Source organism: Sciurus vulgaris, assembly GCF_902686455.1.
Source record: "Sciurus vulgaris genome assembly, chromosome: 7".
NCBI classification, from domain to species: domain Eukaryota; kingdom Metazoa; phylum Chordata; class Mammalia; order Rodentia; family Sciuridae; genus Sciurus; species Sciurus vulgaris.
In genome coordinates, this window is record NC_136467.1 from 115,560,761 (window position 1) to 115,575,281 (window position 14,521).

Consider the following 14,521-nt stretch of genomic DNA (forward strand, 5'->3'; position numbering starts at 1 on the left):
CAGCAACTTAGTGAGAACCTGCCTCACAATGAATATGAAGGAGGACTGGGGGTGTAGCCCCTGGGTTAAATCTCCAGTACTACAAAAAAAAAAAAAACAAACAAAAACAGTAAAGTCTTTTGTGTCATTGATTGGTTGACTCTTCATCTAGAGTCAGTTACTATTATTAGCATTCCTGTTTGACAGACGAGGAGACAGGCGCAGGGAGGTTACGTAATATACCCAAGATCACATCTCTTTAAATGGTGGAGCCAGGATCTTCCTAAGTACAATTCAATGGTGGTTCCCCCCCAGTACCAGGGATTGAACCCAGGCGTGCTCAACCATTGAGCCAAATTTCCAGCCCTTTTTTTCATATAGACTTTTTTTTAGTGTTCATAGACCTTTATTTTATTCATTTATTTATATGTGGTGCTAAGAATCAAACCCAAGGCCTCACACATCCTAGGCAAGCGCTCCACCACTGAGCCACAATCCCAGCCCCTCCAGCCCTTTTTGTATTTTATTTAGAGACAGGGTCTTGCTAAATTGCCTAGGGCCTCGTTAGTTGCTGAGGCTGACTTTGAACTCCTGCCTCAGCCTCCTGAGCAGGTGGGATTACAGGCATGTGCCAGCGTGCCCAGCTCAATTCAGTGATTTTTAGTAATTGTCACCATTATGCTGTTTGAGAACACTGCCCTTACCCCAGAGTTTCCCTTGTGAGGCAGCATCAACCTCTTAACCCAGGCACAGACACACTCTTAGCCAGCTTGCTGAACTCCCTTCTGTGGAGGAAGGTGATCCAGGGTGAATTTGACTTGAGGGCATCTGCCTCAAGAATACTCCGGAACACACACTTAGCCCCCAAAAGGGAGACCTCAGACCAGCCTCTGGGGGACTTCCTCTCCACTTCCCCCTGGGCCGAGTTGTTCACTGGTGGGAGACTTTCATGAGAGAAGAGAGACGTGGTACACCTTCCGCCAGCTGCCGCCTTCACCAGTCTGGGCAGGGTTGTAGCCCAGGGGACAGTTCCTCCCTGTCCCCGGGGCAGGGCTGAGCCTCCGCTGACTCAGCCAGGCGAGCCTGCACTTGGTGGGGTGGAAACAGGGAAGGCTCAGCAGGACAGCCCCCAGTGTTGTGGGGTGTTCCCTGGACGCCAGTTGGAATAGCAGAAGCCCTCTTCCTTGCGGTACTTGGGGTTAGGGAGGGGCGGGACTGGAGTTAGGCATTCTGGGATGGGATGGAAATGCCAGTCCTACCTTGGGGTTCTGCCTTTGTCAATACTGTGGGGCTAACCACACGCTGAACCTCATGTTTTCTTCTCTTCAATGGCAATGGTGTCCAGACCACCTAGAGGAGGGCTGCCTGAGGTCATGTACGTGGCAGTACTTTCAGGAGCACTAAAAAGAAAACCGCCACAATGTCCAAGTAGAGTTGCTGCAGGAGACTGTGTGGCCCACGCAGCCTAGAATAGTTGCTGCCTGCCCTTCATCGAGTTTGCCAACCCTACGCTAAAATGCGATTCTGATTATCAGGTCGTTCCCCGCTTTGAGCACCGCCTGCCCCTGTCTCTTCAGCTCCCCTCCTAACATGGCTGTAAGCCCGAGGAAGCCAGCCCGAGAAGGCCGTCTTCAGGTTTTAGAAGGGCAGGGGTTTGAGTTCCATGGAGATCCTGAGTCTGTGAATCCTCCGGGGCCTGAGATGAGATGCCCTGGTATCAGATTCTTGGAAAACAGGCAGTGGATGAAGGGGGGACATCAGCGTAGGGGTGTGTAAGGGAATTAAGGAGTAACTGCTTGCTGTGTGGCTACAGCCGTGTGACAGTCTGTTTGCATAAGGGTAGGCTGGGTGCATGGGTAAAATGCAAACAGTCATGTGAAGGTGGTGTCGGGTAAATTTTTCTTCAATTAACTTCCCTAACTATTCCGGTAATTAGAAGGACTTCACTGGAAGCAACTGCAATGGCAATTAAACCTTCTGCCCTCCCCCAGCCCAAATGGGGCCTAAAAGGACACACAATTGTCCTTTAAATGCACGAGAAAGCAGAGATGTGGATCTTTGCAAACCCCTGATAAGGGCAGGAGCTGCTGCCAGACAAAGCTGCCAGTGGCTCTGCACTGCTCCCTGGGCTCTTGGATTCATTGAGGAGCCTTATCTGCAGGCACTGCACAGCACCCCAGCAGCGGGGGGCCCTCGTCAGCTGGGGTACTCTGTTGGCTGCCCTCTCCCATCCAATGGGAAGCACCTTGCCACAACTGCCGTGGACTCTTATTTGAAATGCAGATTCCTGGGGTCCCACCTTAGGCCCACACACGTCAGAATCACTAGGCCCAGGCTCCAGGACTTTAACCAGCTCCCAGGTGACTCTACTATGTAGAAAGATTTGAGACTTGGGGCTTTCCTTCCCACATGGGACTAGACTGTTCTCCTCCCCCTATGACTCCCTGCAGTGTATACAGTAGGTTGAAAATAAATGTGTAGGGGATGTGGCCAGTTTCTTATCAGGAAAACCCAGCGCTCCCTAGAGTGGCTACTGGTTCTGGTATCCCTATTCCTGGAGCCCCCGACTTTGTAGCTCAGGCCAGGCTGAAGAGTGGGAAACCATGAACCCCCAGAGCTGAGCCCCTATTTCCGGCTTGGGCTGAGCTGGCACCAGCTTACAGAACCTGACCTGAGCCGTGCAGGGGTGTGAAGGAGCTCTGTGTTTACTCTCGTCCCCTGGAGGTGTTCTGTGGTCTGCCCGTGGTTCAGTGTACACACACACACACACACACACACACACACACACACCCTCACCAGTGCCCCATTACATAAGCACCTCTCACTGCCATAGCTCAAGTCCAGAAAGCAGGCCCTCCCTTGACCCTGCAGACCAGCTTCAGGGTGTCCTTTCTCTCCTGGCCAATAAATTAATAACAGTATCATTTGTATTGGTTACCATTTCCTGAACCAGGCTCTGTGCTAAAAACCACCTGCCTTCTCAACTGAGGAACAGGTGTGAAAGGCTCGGATTGGTTCAGTGGATCAAAGTCATTGCTCTGTGGGCAGCTCAGACATCAAGAGAAAACAACGTCCTGGGATTTGCTAAGATCAGATTCTGATTTGGTAGGTTTGGAACAAGGGAGAGTTTCTAGCAAGTTCCAGGTAGTCATCCTGCTGTTGTACTGAGCAGCAAATCCTAGCCAGATAGTAGAGGGCCCTGTTTGCTGTGCTGTTCCCACTTCAGTCCCCACACTGGGGGTCCTTTGAGCTGCCTAGCCCAGGGCTCCTTCCCCTCGGATTCCTCCTCCTCCATTCTGTAGCTCCTAACCCCACCACCCTCCCACCTCAGTTCAACTTTCAGTGTCCCCTCTGTCCTTGGACAGAGGCCTCGCTCTGGTGCTCTGGTCAGGCCTGCTGGGGCTTGCTGGGACAAACTGGCCTTTTCAGGTTCCTGTCATGTGGACCTGCTAATTAGCAAGGAAGGGCCTCATTAACTCATTTAAGGGTTACGTTCACACGGGGCCACGGCTCCTGCTTCCCTGAAAGGCAGCGGCTCCCCTAGTGGTGGAGCATCGGATGCTCTACCTTGCACATCACCAGTACCCCCTGTGCTTCTACAGTGAGGTAGAAGCAGCGGAGGTCTGTTCCGGGGTACTGGGTTACTCTGGGTCAAGACAGCAATCTCTCCAAGTTACTGCCCCACCCCTCTTAAGCCCCTGGAATCCGATTAGACTTGTGGCCAGTGTTCTTGAGGTCATCTGGGGGCTCCAGGCTGTGTCATTCCAGCCTTATCCCACCCCTGCTAGTTTCCTTCTCTCCCCTGATTCAGGGAGGCATCCTGCAAAGTAGGAGTAATTATCCCCATTTTACGGATAGAGAAACCGAGACTGAGAAGTACCCACAGTTTGTAGGTATTACCTAGAGGAACTGGGATGTGAGTACAGAAGAAGTCCCCACATCCATTTGTTTCCCTCTAGGCCTCACCATCTTTGAAGATTCACCCTGAAAAAAAAAATGGACACTGAGGGAAGAGACTCTGGACCCTACATTTTCCCCTTGCTGTGCTTGATATGATCAAAAAGAACTGGATTCCAGATTCAGGCTGTCCAGGCTCAAGTCCCAGACCCTCTGTTCACCGGTCATGGGACCTTGAGCAGGGGACATAAGCTCTTTGAGCCTCAGTTTCCTCATTGTAAATTGGGTACCTCCCCACGGGATGTGAGGGCTTAGAGCAGAGCTGGGGCTGGGGTGTGGCTCAGGGGTAGAGTGCTTGCCTGGCATGTGTGAGGCCCTGGGTTCCATCCCCAGTGCTGCAAAAAGGAAGCAGTGAAGGAAAGTGTGTGTGTGTGTGTGTGTTACTGGGAATTGAACCCAGGGCCTTCTATCACCAAGATCCATTCCCAAACCTTTTAATCTTGTTTTGAGACAGAGTTTCCATAAGTTGCCCAGACTGGCCCCAGACTTGCAATCCTCCTGCCTCAGTCTCCCCAGTCACTGGAATCACAGGCGTGCGCCATCACGCCTGACAAGAGTCTGTCTTGTAATACATGTTTAATAGGTGTCAAACGTTTAAGTATTTAATTAAGTCAATTTTCTCTCTAGTTTGGAGAACTAGATAATTGTCCCAGGATCTTCTAACCTCGATCTCCATAAGCTCTGTGGGCAGTTTCGGGTTGGGGAAGCAAGATCATTTTTACCAGGCTTCCGACCCTGAACGCTGAGGAAACAGATGCAGAAGACGCCGTTAGGCTCCTCTTCTTGGGAAGAAGGGAGTGAAAAGGCTGAGAGTGAGTTGGCAGCTTGTCCCGCCCTCAGTGTTCCCGGGGCACCCCCCACACTTAAACATGCATGCACCCCACCCAGGCAGAGAGCACACTGCTGTTGGGGAGTAGCAGGGAGCCCTGCGTGTAAGGGACAGCTCGTGTGGGAGCCTCACACTGCAGATTGGGGGTCCTGTAAACCCAGGCGCCACCATGGCTGTGTGACTTTGGTCCCACTCCTCCTGCTCTGGGTCTCAGTCTCCCCATGTGCCAAGAGGGTGGTTGGAACCAGCACTAAACTGGGACTAGGACTCAGAATGATCCCTGACGAGAGAGCAAAGGGCCACTCGCTTCCTGATGGCACCCAGCCATGGGTACAGGTATTCTCCATAATTTGCATGTGTTGTGATCGGCTTCAGACTTAAAAGCCCAAACTCTTGGTGGAGGGAGGGGAAGGGTGCAGAGAAAGAGTGAGCAATGCTGACAACAAGATGATAAGCAGCCCTTCCGCGTGTTGAGCAAAAATTACCCATTAGGCATCATGCTAACACTTTCCACACTTTTTCTCATTTAGGCCCACACCAGCCCACCCAGTAGGGACCATTGTTCACATTTACAAAGACGAGGAAATGACTCAGAGAGACCTAGCAATCCTACCAGGGGCCCACAGTTAAGTGAGGGAGCAGGGACTGAAGCCCAGTTTCACCTGGGCTCTAAACCTGCAGTCCTGACCCCACAGTGCCCTGCCTCCTCTCCCAGATGAGGAGCTGTCCACTGCCTAGGTGCTTCTGACTGCGAGCAGAGCCTCAGCCACGGCCCCACCGCCTCTTCAAGTCAAGGGCAAGGTCGGGTTCTGAGACAGGGGGGCAGGAGCAGAGCTGCATGTCTCTAGGCACGGAGAAATAAATAAACCCATTTGAAATGGGTTTTTTGGATATTAGATGGTATTTATGGTAACTCAAATCCTGAGGGAGTATAAAGAAAAGCAGAGTCCCTCTTTCATTCCCTATCAATATGTGAGGGAGAAACTTTTAGGGAGAAAATCTATAGAAGTTCTGCACATAATCCTGTCAAGAAGGGGGTTTAATTTGTGGGGAGGACTCTTTCAATGCTCGGGTTTGGGTAAACAGAGGCAGACCTGAACTTACTCTTGCTCTGTTGCCACATTACAGGTAGATAGATCTGTCAGACATTGAGACTTCGGCTTGTGGCTTGTGGTCTATCTGGGACTCAGGCTTTGCTCACAAGGTTTCCTGGCTGCTGTGGTTACCCAGGACTCTCCTGAAGGGCTTCCCTCTCTCTGGAAGTTTCTGAGTCTGAGAGCAGTTCCTTCTCCTTTCCTTTTGACTCCCTCTGGGTATTCTATGTCTGACTCAGGCATGTGGCAAGGTGAACCTTCTGGAATCACTAAGAACTCAGTGGGAAAGGAACACAGGGAAACATGGTTCAGGGTAGCGATTTGCGGGGGCAGGGCCTTCTTTCTATATCAGCTTCATGCCAGCCTCTTCTCAGCCCTCCTTTCCCCCCACCCCTCAGGCATCAGGACCTTCGAAACCCTCCTTATCTCCTCAGCAATGGAAGAGAGTGCTCCTCAGAAAGGCCTGTTCTACATCCCGAGGCCAATCCACCGGAGTTCGCTTACTTCCACGGGGAAGTCCCCAGGGCTGGACTCTCGTCTTTCTGTTCAGTGTTGGTCCTTGACTTTGAAGCTGGGAAAGCTCCAGCCTGATCCTGAATATGTGGAGGACCAGCTTAACAGTGACGGCCACACACGCCTCACCGAGTGGCAGCCTTGACCTGGCGGGAACCGAGCCAGATAGAAGGGGCCCAGAGAGGCCCTTCCCATCCTGGTCACACCTCCTTTTCTGTTCTTTTCCTTCCTTTCTTTTTTCTAGGCTTAAAACAATGCAAGCTTATTGTTGTTTATTATTTTACCATCATGTAGGCCAGAAGTCTGACACAGGGCTGAAATTAAGGTGTTGGGAAGACTCAGCTCCTTTGTGGAAGCTCTCGAGAGGGTCTGTTTTCTTGCCCTTTTTGGCTTCTAGAAGCTGCTGCCATTCCTGGGCCATCCCCATCCACCTCTAAAGCCGGCGATGGCCAATGGTCCGTGGAGTCCTCTCATGGCATCCCTGGACTCTGCTCATCCTTACATTCACACATTTGCACGTGACACGACTCTGAGGGCTGGGAAAGCAAATCGATTTTCCAGAGGTGCCAGCAGCAGGGGGAGGTGATGCCAGCAGCCCTGCCTCGGCCGCAGCCACGCCCCTTCTGATTTACAGAGAGCAACTGTATTGTACCAAAGGAACCCCCTGCTCAGAACAACCAGACCAAGCAAAGCAACAGTGCTGGGACTCAGGGCTGAGTCATGGAATCTGTGAGGTAGCTGGGACGCCCGCCCAGGCCGCCTGGGGGTCAGATGGCCGCGGTTCAGAGCTGTCTCTCTCCTGACCTGGGTGTGGCTTTGTGCAAGCTGCTTATTGGCCAGAGCCAAGACTTCCTGACCCCCCACCCCAAACACTCTGCCCTTTGCACCACCATCTTCCCATCCAAGTCCTATAAATGATGGGGTCGATTCCTCCCTTTGCAGGGATGTGGTGGTTCAGAGGTCAGGCCTTTCAGGGAAGCCCTGGCTTCAACACTTCCGGTGGGGCTTGGTCTCAGTTTCCTTATCTTTAAAGCAACTTGCATGGGGCTGTTTTGAGAAACCACGAGTGAACAATGTGTAGGATGCTTAGAACAGTGCCAAGTGCTCAGTGAACTTTACCTTGTGTTATTTCTATCAGAGTTTTCACTTTGCAGGGGGGAGGGGAGGTTGCTCAGATAAAACATTTCTGAAACTCCTAGGTGCATGATCATAGTGGCCATTGATATGATAATTGCAGAAAGGAACTTCCTAGACCCCAACACTGGTGAGAGAGAGTCTGCTCAGGAGAGAGGCTTTCACGTGGGCCCTCCCAAGTCCTGTGAAGGGCATGTCAATCAGATCCAGGGATTGGCATCCACAAGGCACTGTCTGGGGCACGGCCTAGGAGATCCAGGCGAAGCCGGGGGCCCAGGCGGGCTTTGTGGTGGCTGCTGGGTGTGTGCAGTTATCTCTATTCCCTTGTTTCTGATCGGGACAAAGCTGCACCCTCACGACTCTCTCCCAGTGCCCTTCCAGTCCCGCCCTGCGGCCTCAGGCATGGAGCCTGGCAGCCCTGACTGGGGAACAATGTTTGCCCAGAGGGCCTGGGGCAGGACAGCACTGGGAACTGGGGCTTCCAGGAACAGATGGTGCACACAGAACTGGTCACTGGGTACCCTTCTGAGAGGCGGACCGTCTTGGATGTACTGGCCAACTTCTGCCTTGGCAGGGCAGCACACAGAGGGCTCTGCCACCAGCTGTTGCAGTGCCACGCGCCTCCCTGTCACACCTGAAGCCTAGACACTCATGGAGGACAGTGGCTATAGGGGTAGGAATTGGGGATGGATGCATTCTGATCCCAGCAGCTCTCTGACCAGCCCAGTCTCTTTTGAATAAGTTATTTGGCTTTCTTGCAATTTCCTCCTCAAGTCATGTGCAAGGGAAAAAGAAATCTCAGTTCGTTCGGTGTTCCAAGTGTCAGGATTCTGGTCAACAGGTATTTGAACTTTCTTCTCTTTCCTCTCTGAGTACAGAGGAGGAGAAAGTCCCTCAGACCCTGTTAAGTGGATAAAAGTCCTCCTTCCTTGTGACCCACATAGAAAGAGGCCCTCAGTGATCCCTGCCTTGAGGAGGTGACAGTGTGTATCTGGGAGGGGATTCAAAGTCCTTATCAATGAGTGACAAGGGTCATAAGGGAGCTTGGTTGAGAAAGAGGGCATGGCCCCCCACATCTGCCCCAACTGCACACACGCCCTGAGCGCAGGCCCAGGAACTGCAGGAAGGGGTGGGTCCACTGTAACTCTTCCTGCTGGGGAGGGGACAGGATGGCTGAACACTTCACACTTACTGCTCACAAAGGACAGTCCTAAGAGGCTGGCACTAGTGTCACTCCTATTGCACAGATGGGAAAACTGGGAGGCCCAGAGAGGCTGAGCGACATGACCAGTCAGTGACAGAGCTGGGATTTTTTACTAGGTCACAACTTCAGCCGTGCTGTTTCTGCTCAGCCCTCAAGGGTGCATCAAAGAAAGCCATGCACACACCTTTGGTGGCTTGGGCTAGGGAGCTCTTGAACTAGAGGGGTCCAGGAGATGAGGCGTTTGCCCTAGGGGGCAGCAGGTGGCCTTGTGTGCTCTGCTTGTCCAGATTAGAAATTCAAACACTCCAGAGAAAAACTGCCTTGTTTCCTCCCCCTCTCAGAGATAAGCTCTGGTTGTCACCTTGGTCAAGCTCTCTGGGCCCCAGGAGGGATAATTTTCTGTGGCGGAGAAGCCTGGAGACTCACGTCAGTGTGTGGGGGTGGCGTGGTGGATAAGGAGAGATGGCTGCTGAACGCCGGAGGAGACTCCTGGAAACAGCCCTGAGTCCCTCCCACAAGGCCGCCTCAGTGACCCTGTGAGCACCCAGAGCATGCCTGGGACCTTACTGTGGCAGAGGGGCCTAGCTGAGGCTGAGGGGGCCACCGCAGCCTGGCTTCCTCCCTGGGACCTGCAGGGGGCCCCCTCTGATCCCCAGCTCACCGTCTGCCCCGCCCTCCTCTAGATGGGATCTATTATGGAGACAATCGGTTCCACACCGTGAGCGAGTCGGGGACAGCCACATTGAAAGCTCGGCCAAGAGTCCGGCCCCTGCTGACCTTCCTCCCACTGGTGAGTACAGCTCTGCTCTGGGGTCTGAGGGTCTGCTCTGGGCAGGGACACATTGCGTGACACAGAGGAAGTGACCTCACCTATGCTGGCCCGAGGGGACATCAGCCTCACCCTCGGTCATTCTCTTCCTTCCTGATGCCAATCCTGGTGGCTGCTGGGAGGAGGCGTGGTTGGAGCTCTCGGCAGAAAGGCTTGGGATTGGGGTGTCGGCTCCTGCAGGTCATGGGGAACTTGTGCACAGAGGTGGCCTAGAGGTGGGTACCCCAAGTTAAGCGGGGCTCATTTCCCCCATCAGTGGTGGCTCTCTGCCTCGTGCCAGGCCTGCTCTAGGCGCTGGGATCCAGAGATGTCTGCACTGGCATTGCTGCTCTCGAGCAGATTGTGCCCACTGCAGGGGATGAATGACACCAACTGTTAAAACCGAAGCCAGGCACAGGGCAGCCCATCCAGCCATGGGGGTGGTCAGGGAGGGCTTCCTGGAAGAGGTGACACCCAAACTGTCTCATAGGACAACCAGCAGTGAGAAAGGCATTTAAGACAGACTTGTCTGTGGGTCTGAAACTACAGGAAACTAAAAAACTCTTTCAGAGCCTATGATTGGGTTTTCATTCTTTGGTAAGGAAAAAAGACCCAGAGCGAATACTTAATGACTGGTTCTATTTTCCATAATGAAAGTTCTTGAGTTTTCTGAAACATTCTAGACAAGGGTGCTGTTCAATCGAAATACAATGCAAGAATCATATGGAATTTTAAATTTTCTAGTAACTCCACTGAAAGCAGAAAGCAATAGGTAAAGGGCTGGGTGTAGCTCAGTGACAGAGCACTTACCTAGCACGTGCTAGGCCCTGGGTTCAACCCACACGAGAAAAGTCAAACTACTTTCAATAATATATTTTACTTAATCCAGTCTATCTGAAAGAATGTCATTTCAATATTTAACCAATGTAAAAATGCTAATGAGATATTTTCCTTGCTTTTGTTCATATTAAGCGTTCAAAACCTAGAGTAAGACGTGTAGAGCACCCCACTTCTGACGAGTGACACTTCAAGCCCTCTGTGGCCACTTGTGGCCTGTGGCTGCTCTACTGGACAGCCCAGAACTGGAGTCTAAGCAGTCAGCTACCAAGCGTGGTTCACTCAGATCTCTCAGACCTGGGTCTTGGTTGGGACAACACTGGGTCTTGGTTGGGACAACACTGTCACCTGGGTCATGGGGTCCTTATACCTCCTTGAGAGTTTGTACCACCTAGAGTGACAAGGTGCCTACTTTGGCCTGAGCTCCTGGGGGCCTGTTAGATGTAATAGGATGCCACCTTTTTTTTTTTAGTTGTCAATGGACCTTTATTTTACTTATTTATTTATATGTGGTGCTGAGAATCAAACCCAGTGCTTCACACATGCTAGGCAAGTGCTCTACCCCTGAGCCACAACCCCAGCCCAAGGATGCCACCTCTTGGTCCTAGGTATCCGCATGCCCTGCCCGGCCCTGCCTGGCACAACCACCTCCCATCACCAATTTTTTTCTGGTCTGCCCAACTTTACCAGACAGACCCCAAGATCTTAGTGAGACAGACCAAATCTAACACTCACCTCCCTGCATCCCCAAGGCCTCCATGTGGAGGACACAGCACAGACTTCTGCATATACAGCTTCAAATCATACATTCTCTGCTTATAAAGCCATTCCTGGCTATTATAGATGAATGTAGAAAGTACAACACCAATGACAAGAACTTATAAAGTGAGGGCTGGGCACGGTGGCACACACCTGTAACCCCAGTGCCTCTGGAGGCTGAGGCAGGATCACAAGTTCAAAGCCAGCCTCAGCAACTTAGTGAAACCCGGTCTCTAAATTTAAAAAGGGGGCTGGGGGCTGGGGATGTTGCTTAGTGGTTAAGTGTTGAATCCCTGGTACCAAGAAAAAAAAAAAAGAGGTATAAAGTAAGCCCCCACCTTTGTCTCCAAGCATGAAACTGCAGTAGGGGTCACTACCCATAAACACAGATGGAACCATGTGATGGATCCTGTTTCTGGAGGTGAATTCCATTCTCCCCTGTCCTCCCCTCAACACACACACTCAGGATCATAGTGGTGTGGTCCTAGAGCTGACACACCTGTACCTGTGCGGACTGTTAAAATAGTAAAGTACTCTGCAGGGAAAACGGCCATTGCCACTTGGCTGGCTCCTCCTGTCCCGTCCTTCCTCCATCTGGATCACTCTAAGAACCTGCAACTAAAGGGTTAATGAGGTCCCCTCTGAGTTTGTTCTGATTGGCTAGTCTCTAGCATTTTCCCACCCACAACTTTGGTCCCTCCAGGCTTTCTGTCCTGGCCTGGTTTGGATCAGGTCTGGGCGGCTCTAGGCAGGCCCTGCAGAGGACTTGGAGTGCCACGGGCTGCGGCGTGGTCATCTGAAGCCTGGCATTCGGTGCCTTCCCCGGAAATGCTTCCTGGGAGCAGCCCAGGAGAGGGGGCTTCTTCCCAACAAATGCACCCATCCATGGTGAGGGCAAGAGAAGGAAGACATGGTAAAGCCACAGCGGAAGCCTCACTGGGGCCACATGAGCCTCCCTTTACAGGGCAGGAACTGAACCCAGGAAAGGGACGCGCGCTGCATTCCTCCAGTGCTGGCTGAACGAGGATGGCAGGTGGAGCTGTTTGCCCGGGTCCCATCCAGTGTCTCAGCCATGTGATCGTGGCTAGCTCCTGCTGAGCACTGAATGTGCCAGGCACCATTCCAAGTATCATGCATGTGACCCCGAGCCACCTATGAGGAAGCTGCCGTTATGAACCCCCATTTTACCAGTGGAGAAATTGAAGAACGGAGAGAAGTGGCTTGCTTCTGGTCATGCCACTCTCAAGTGCAGAGCCAGGGCTGGAACCCCTGCAGCCAGCTTCCAGGGCCCAAGAGATGTTCAGGCCATCCTCGCTCCTCCGCCCGCTACCTAGAAGCTATGTCCTTCCTCGCGGACCAGTCGAGAACCATTCCCACCTCCCCTGTCTGCCTCTCTGAGTCCCCACCCAACAGCCAGGGCTGCCAGCACTGGGTCCCTTGCCTCTTTTGGATCATAGACCCTTTGAGGCCAGGCTGCATACACATGGTTTTGCTTATGATTTCAGCAGGACTCAGAAGCCCACCCACAATGTGCCTTTAGATTAGGGACCCTTGGTCCATGGCCTTCATGGCAGGGACAGTTCACCATCATTCACCATCTAACACTGGGTGGGGGATCAGCAGTGTGATCCTCTCCTGTCTGGCCCTCGGGTTCCTCCCACAGGCCCAGCCCCAGGCTTTCTTCCAGCAGGGGCAGGAGACCAGGAGAATGGGGAGACGTGGGAGCTCAGCACTGCATGTGGCTAGGCTCTCCCACACACACATGCACACACGCACACCCTGTCCCCCAGCCCCGAGTCAGGCTGGGTGGGGAGCTGGGCCAGTGCCTAAGCCCTGCCTGACACTGGCCTAGCTGGCTGGGCTCCATGCCTCTCTCCTCCCCTCCCACGCTCACAGGGCGCCTCCCAGTGAGGCTCCCCTGGGGCAGGAGAGGTGGGAGACAGCACCCAAAAAGCCAGGCGACAGCCCAGCAAGGGCCCTGGAGCTCTGCCTGGGCCTAGGCCTTTTTGTGAACCTTCCCTCCCCAACAGTACCCTCCAGGAACCTTCCAGGGCAGGGGGGACAAGATGAGGCCCGGGAGCAATGACAAGTACCTCTGCCCTCTGCCCTGGAGCTCCCTCACTCCGTTTGAGCTGGAGGTGGCCAGGACCTAGATGCTGCACCTGGCGGAGCCAATTATGAGAAGGACCTCGGATCCTCAGTGACCGGAACAGGACCTGGGATTGACCCTTGAGTAGCTAAGGGCCAGGTCCTTCTTCTTTCCGGGCCTGTGACTCCGCACCCATCAGTTGGGGTTACACTGAATGGTCCCCAAGAGCCTCCCCCGCTGTGACTTTCTGTGTTGAAATGGCTCTCTGGTGGAAGAGGAGGAGGCATGGTTAGCTTCCTGGAGACCCATCTGCCCCCACATGGATGACTTCTTGAGCTCGGCTGCTTCCTTGAAGAGGTGACTTTCTAGCCACCAGGGCCACCCCACCTTCCTGCTTGGGGAGATCTGAGAAGCTGAATTAGAACCACTACACTTCAAGCCCACTGCAGTGGCACATGCCTGTAACCCTAGCAACTCAGGAGGCTGAGGCAGGAGGATTGCCAGCCTCAGCAACTTAGTGAGACCCCATCTCAAAATATAAAATAAAAAAGACTGGGGATGTAGCTTAATAGTAAAGTGTCCTGGTTTCAATCCCTGGTATCAAAACAAAACAAAACACCAGCAGACTTCAGTGCTGGGGAGGATCCCAGAAATTAGCAAGGTGAGAACATTGAGGCCTGGGCAGGGGAGGGTCTGCCCGGGCCACACAGCTCAGGAGGGGCAGAGACAGGAGCTGGGCCTTCCCCCGGGGCCAGCCCTGTCCACCACAGGCCTGGCTGAGGAAGGAACAATCCTTTTTCTGTTTTTCCGAGGGGAAACCAGAGCCTGGGCCCTGCCTGCGAGCTGAGCCGTGAACGGCAGCTGATGGGAAGGCTGTGCTTGCCTCTCCTGTTGGAGTCCCCCATCTCCAGCATGATGCACAGAGGAATTAAAATCGAAATGTCCATGTGGCAAATTAGGGAAAACTGGCTAGACAGGTCCCCAGGGGTGCCTGGGGTGGTGAGAACTCCCTGGATCACCCCACCCTCTGAGTCAGAAGGGCCCAGCTCTGCCAGAGGAGGTATCCCTGGGCTGGGGCAGAGCCCCGCCTGTTTTGGACCCCTCCCTCTATTCCTCTGTGGCCTGGGAGCTCAAGGAAACAGCTGTTCATCCCTCCGCCAGCTGCGGAGCTCATCTCTAAACTCAAGGCCCAGACTCTTTTTGGTGTGGGGTCTGAGCTCCCTCAGCCGAGCCCGGCAAAGCAGCCTCCTGCTGGCTCCTGACTAGCGTCATGTGGGTGATGTTGGGTGGAAGGGTTGGGAGGTGATGGCTGTAGGAG

The 14,521-nt window shown here is 53.3% G+C and overlaps 2 protein-coding genes across 4 annotated transcripts in view; one reads left to right on the top strand and one right to left on the bottom strand.

Moving 5' to 3' along the window:
- CIMIP3 (ciliary microtubule inner protein 3) overlaps positions 1 to 14,521 on the bottom strand; it is a 69,965-nt gene that overhangs the window by 16,607 nt on the left and 38,837 nt on the right. The window lies entirely within an intron of this gene.
- LOC306665990 (uncharacterized protein C6orf132) overlaps positions 1 to 14,521 on the top strand; it is a 31,415-nt gene that overhangs the window by 1,658 nt on the left and 15,236 nt on the right. The window contains exon 2 of the mRNA XM_079147732.1: positions 9,394 to 9,500. Within this exon, the coding sequence (XP_079003858.1) occupies positions 9,394 to 9,500 (107 nt within the window). The remainder of the gene's footprint in view (positions 1 to 9,393; positions 9,501 to 14,521) is intronic.